At 46.9% G+C, this 5232-nt stretch overlaps 1 protein-coding gene and 1 non-coding gene across 2 annotated transcripts in view; both read left to right on the top strand.

Annotated features, from left to right (window-relative positions):
* Window positions 1–5232, top strand: part of ABCC1 (ATP binding cassette subfamily C member 1 (ABCC1 blood group)) — a 126110-nt gene that overhangs the window by 69217 nt on the left and 51661 nt on the right. Inside the window, exon 11 of the mRNA XM_019666077.1 lies at window positions 3855–3966. Within this exon, the coding sequence (XP_019521622.1) occupies window positions 3855–3966 (112 nt within the window). The remainder of the gene's footprint in view (window positions 1–3854; window positions 3967–5232) is intronic.
* On the top strand, window positions 5004–5077 carry TRNAT-GGU (transfer RNA threonine (anticodon GGU)). Its single transcript has one exon. It is a non-coding gene; the product is annotated as a tRNA-Thr (tRNA).

Below are 5232 nucleotides of genomic sequence, written 5' to 3'. Positions count from 1 at the left end.
ATTGGCAGTGACCTGTGGACCTCACTTTGAGCCACAAGGCCAAACACAGTCTAAAATTCACTCACTCTTTCATTTATGTGTCTCTCTGCACTGGAACGTCAGCTCCAGGAAGGCAGGGACTTTGTCGTTTCTGTTCGTTACTGCGTCCCCAGCGCCTAAGACAGTGCACGGCAGGTGCTCAGTAAATGTTTGTCACTCATGATTAAAACGGAAAATGAGCCCATGTAGAAAGTTATAAAATGAAAACTATCTTGTCTTCTCTTCCATCTTTCCCTCTCCTGCAAAGTGACGGTTTTATGTATCTTTTCAGAAAAAAAAAAAAAAATGTTTATGTGACAGAGATTTTAAAACATTTTTATTATATTGAAATGCAGTCATAGACCTTGTTGGACTTAATATATAACCTCTTTAGCCCAATTTTTGGACTTAACATATAACCTCTCAGGCTGTGCCTTTGGCTCTGCTTTGTGTATTTTAATGAGACATGCTTGTCCACCGCATGGATGTGCCATTGTTGACTTAAAGCATCTCATCTCCCAATGCTGGCTTTTTAGGATGGTCCCCCTTTCAATATGCATGTCTCAGGGTACTTTAATGGGTCTCTTTCTGGATGGCCAACTTTGAAAAGTTTAAAGACAACAAATGCAAGTTACTCTTTTGACAAAGGTGGTCCCAAACAAGAGCCCATATAGAGATGGACCGTGGGAACCCTTTATGCACAGTCAGCAGTTAAGAATGGTTAGTGCCCGTGTTTGTTTTTCCTTTCTTTTGGTTCTTAACTTTGCCATTCTTTTCAAAATGCCGTGCTAATAATGGCTGTTGCTTCTTAGGTATGTTGGCAAACACATATCCTTATGGGGAGTTTCTGTGAACTAAAAGCACACATTTACACAACCATGACAGCTTTCTATCCGACTGCCATCTGCCTCACCACAGCTGAGTTGCAGGTGGGACGTTTAAAGAAACACCCACCGTTTCAGTGTTGGTTAACTTGTGTTTATTCTGACGCTGGGCTCCGTTAGGCTCAGCTTACTGGCTCCCAGAGCCTGAACCCGCACACAAGACAGCGTGGCAGAGAGCAATGATGTTTAAACCTGCGTGAACGTCAGAATCACTGGGGAGGGGGGGCTTATTAAAACACAGGTCGATGGGCCCCACCTCGAGTTTCAGATCCAGTAGGTCTGGGTGGGGCCCGAATATTTGTATTTCTAACGTGTTTCCAGGTGTTACTGATGGGTGATGGTTCGGGGGTACATACATACTTTGAGAACCATTGGAGTAAATCCTTCCTACTCAAAGAATGTCGCCCATGGGCCAGCAGCGTTGTGTCACCTTGTTAGAAATGCAGAGACCCTCAGGCCTCACCCCAGACTGGCTGAAACAGAACCTGAATTTTAGCAGCCTCCCCCGCAGCTGGTTTGAGAAACACTGGCCGAAAGTGGAAGTAAGCCACCTTTTCGGTAAAGGACCCACTAGTCAATGTTGTGGGCGTTCGTAGTAAATATGGTGCCTGTCACAACTGCTTACATAATACATAATGCATAGATGAATGGATAGGGCTATGTTCCTGTAAACATTTATTTATAGACAACTGAAATTTGAATTGGATAGAATCTTCATGTGTTATTAAGTATCATTCTTTTAATTGTTAAAAATCGTGTAAAAATGTAAACTCCGTTCTAAGTTCACGGGCCAGACATACACAGGTGTGGGCCTTCGTTTGCTGAGCCCTGGCTTAGAGGAAGGGAGCGTTCTTCTGAGAGGCAGGACACCTGCTGAGTTGTTCTGCCAGCTCCCAGTGCGACCTGAAGCCAGCCCTTCCAAGTCCCTGCCTCGGGGTTCTCACATAGGAAACATGAAGGCGTTAGGCCACAGCGATGTCACACGTGGGGCCCTGCCCTCCCCCATCTCCCATCAGATATCCATGATCAGTCATGGCGTTCTGTCCCGTCAAGCTATGTTCAGTCAGCCCTCCAGGTGACCACTGTCAGTTGACTGGAGTTGGCACAAGAAGTGACATCTCTTAGCTGTTCTGGGACTCCGTGTTCCCTAAGGTCCCTTTCGGCTCAAACGCTCCAGCCTTCTAAGCTGGAAGGTTCTGCCGCCTCGTTCTTTTCAAACTTCAGTCTCCCCGACTTTCTGCAGGTCTTTGAGGGCCCTCTTTTATTTTTAAAAGTAAAAGCAATGTAAGACTGAATGGTAGTTGAATAGGAGGTCCATTTTATTATTATTTTTCTTCAATGTGTGACCTAGTGTCACCGTGTAACTTATATAACTGTAAAATAATCTGACATGTGATACATTTTATTTTAAAAATAGTAATTCATTCCCATGGTAAAAACAAGGAAAGCTGTTCCAAAGGGCCTGCAACAGGGTTTCTCGACCTCAACACCGTGGACATTTGGGGCCCGATAATTCTTTGTTTCCTTGTTATTGGGACTTGCCTGTGCCAAGTGCTCTCTCTCCCCTACCTCCCCAGCTGTGACAATCAAAACTGTCTCCCCCACTCAGGTCCCAGCCACCTAGCTTCCCTCTCCACACCAGCTTCTTTTGTGCATTTCCAGAGGGAGAGCCTACATATATACCAGTATAATAGTGACTATTTGTAATCAATGCCGTTAAACTCATGTATCTTTTATTTACTCCTCCACAAGTGATAGCAAATCACANAATCAGGCTGCCTGGGTTCCTGACTCTTTCATTACTAGCTCTGTGACCTTGTCATTTAAAGTCTCTAAGCCTCAGTGTCCTCCCGTTCAAAACTGGTGATCATAAGGGTACCTCTCATCATAGGGATGTTGGGACAATGGAATGAATTAGCACAGGTCATGCTCATGGAGCAGTGCCAGGCACACAGCTGCGCGCCGTCTCCTTTAATTAGTACTGTTTGCTGTTAGAGTTGATTCTGAATGCCTTAGGCTGGTGGAAACCACCTTCACTCTCACAGGTACTGGTGTGAAATATGTATAATCTTGGTTATCCCTGTCAGTGGGAAGGTACCTATTTTGCTGCTGAAAAATGAGAGCATTTGGTGATGGAGTACTGTGCCAGGCCCCGCTGGGGTGGAATGCAATAGAAGGGCGTGTACGCCTGTGTCAGGGGTTCCCCAAGACCACTCCAGGTTGATGATTCGCCGGGATGACTCAGGGTTATGATTTATTACAGCGGGATTAGCGAAGGGTAGAGATGCAGGGGGCAGGTTTTTTGGCGACACCAGGTAAAAGTGCCCAAGAGTCCTCTTGCAGTGGAGTCACACAGGATGCTCTGTATCTCTGGCAACCAGTTGGGGCAGTTTGTGTGAAACGTTCCCAGCCAGGCAAACTCGGTAGAGACCTCACTCCCAGGGTTTTCGCTGGGGCCGGTCACCTAGGCAGCCTCTGCCTGGCACATACCAAACTCCCAGACTCCCAGGAGGAAAAGGGGTATTCAGCACACACCATGTTGTTTGTACACACAGTCTAGGTCAGGGAGCCTCTCTTACAGTTCTGAGAATGGTGGGAATCCTCCCCAAATCCAAGCGCCCAGACGCCAGCCAGAGGCCTGATTTATAAGCAGGCCTTCAAACAAGGTGAACCCTCAGGCCAGCGGTGTTCACTTTTTCTGCTCAACACCTTATCACCTTTCTAAAATTCTAAGGAGCAAAACTTACCTGGTCCCAAGGGTTTTTGGATAAAAGATCCTTAAAGGGGTTGTGGGACCCTGAGAGATGCTTGGGAATAAATCTGAAAACGCTTCCTAGCCCGTCGTTGGGTAGAAGTACTGGAACTGCCCTCAGCTCTCTGGGCAGGGTGGGCGTGGGGTGGCTCAGCCCGGGGAAGCCGGTGTGAAGGCCTTTGTTCTCTCTCCTTCCCTAGAACCTGGGTCCCTCCGTCCTGGCCGGAGTGGCTGTAATGATCTTCATGGTCCCCGTCAATGCCGTGATGGCCATGAAGACCAAGACCTACCAGGTACTGTGTCTGGGCCCTGGTCTGGGGCCCTCCCCCTTGGGTCTTAGTGGAGTTCCTTCCGCTCAGGATGTGTGGTTCTCAGCCCTGCCTGCCTGTTGGAACCCCCTGAGGAGCTTTGCAAATGTTGATGCCCAGGCCCCTTCTTGGGATTCTGATTCACTTAACGTGTGCGCGGGGGCCTGGGCATCAAGACTTTTTAAAGCTCCCCACGTGATTACAATGGGCAGCTGAGGTTGAGAGCTCCCGAAATTGTGAGACCCGGTGGGCCAGTGACTGAAATCACATCTGCGAGCCTCTGAGAAATTCCCTATTTCCCATGGATTTACGCCTGTATGTGTGTGAGTGTTTTCAAGAGTTGAGTAAATAGGACCCCCTATTTTTTCCTCCTTTTATGGCAGACGTGGTGTTAAAACTATTTTTAGAGATACTTTGCATTTTTTAAGTTTTTAAATACTCAAGTAACAGAGTGAGTGCCCTCTCATTATTAAATAAATGTTCAAATAGTACAAGAGTGTATAGATTAAAAGCAGAGATCTGATTATATAGTTAGATTTGGTATGTATATGTGGTTTTTGTGCCACTGTTACCACATATATTTTTACACAAATGGGCCTGTTTGGCTGCCTGATTTCATCGTTTGACACTGCGTCTCGGGGATTTTTCTGAGGCATGCCACAGTCTGACTTCATTCTCTTGAACTGGTGCCTAATGGTCCGTAACAGAGATGGCCCAGAGTTTACTTCTCTGCTCCCCAGCTGATGGCTATTTATGATGTGCCTGTGGAATTTCAAATGTGAGCTCCTGGAATGAGGCCTCCTCAGGTAGGGCGTGGGGGGTGAAGATAGGCAAGGAAGGGGGCTTGCGGCCATGTCACCTTTCATCCCCTTGATTCGTGGGCTTCCCTGAGAGGGCCACCTCTGAGACAGCTTCCATCACTGGCTTCAACCTCATATCGCTTTAAGTGTCCTCATCTGTGACCCAGGCATGACCATAGCACTTAATAGGGTTCCCATGAGCGTTAAATGACTAAATGCATTTTAATTGCTCAGAAGCGGTGACCGGTTAGCTCAGTTGGTTAGAGCGTGGTGCTGGTAACACCAAGCTTGCGGATTCGATCTCCGCATGGGCCACTGTGAGCTGCGCCCTCCCTAAAAGAGTCAACTATGCCATTGTAGCATGAGAGCAATGTGTAACCAGTGACCATGGCTGTTCCCCGATAAGATTAAAAATAGATAGATAGATAGATAGATAGATAGATAGATAGATAGATAGATAGATAAAATGC

Source organism: Hipposideros armiger, unplaced genomic scaffold (genome assembly GCF_001890085.2).
Source record: "Hipposideros armiger isolate ML-2016 unplaced genomic scaffold, ASM189008v1 scaffold_460, whole genome shotgun sequence".
NCBI classification, from domain to species: domain Eukaryota; kingdom Metazoa; phylum Chordata; class Mammalia; order Chiroptera; family Hipposideridae; genus Hipposideros; species Hipposideros armiger.
The sequence above is the reverse complement of the archived record's forward strand: the minus strand, read 5'-3'. Positions and strand labels throughout refer to the sequence as shown.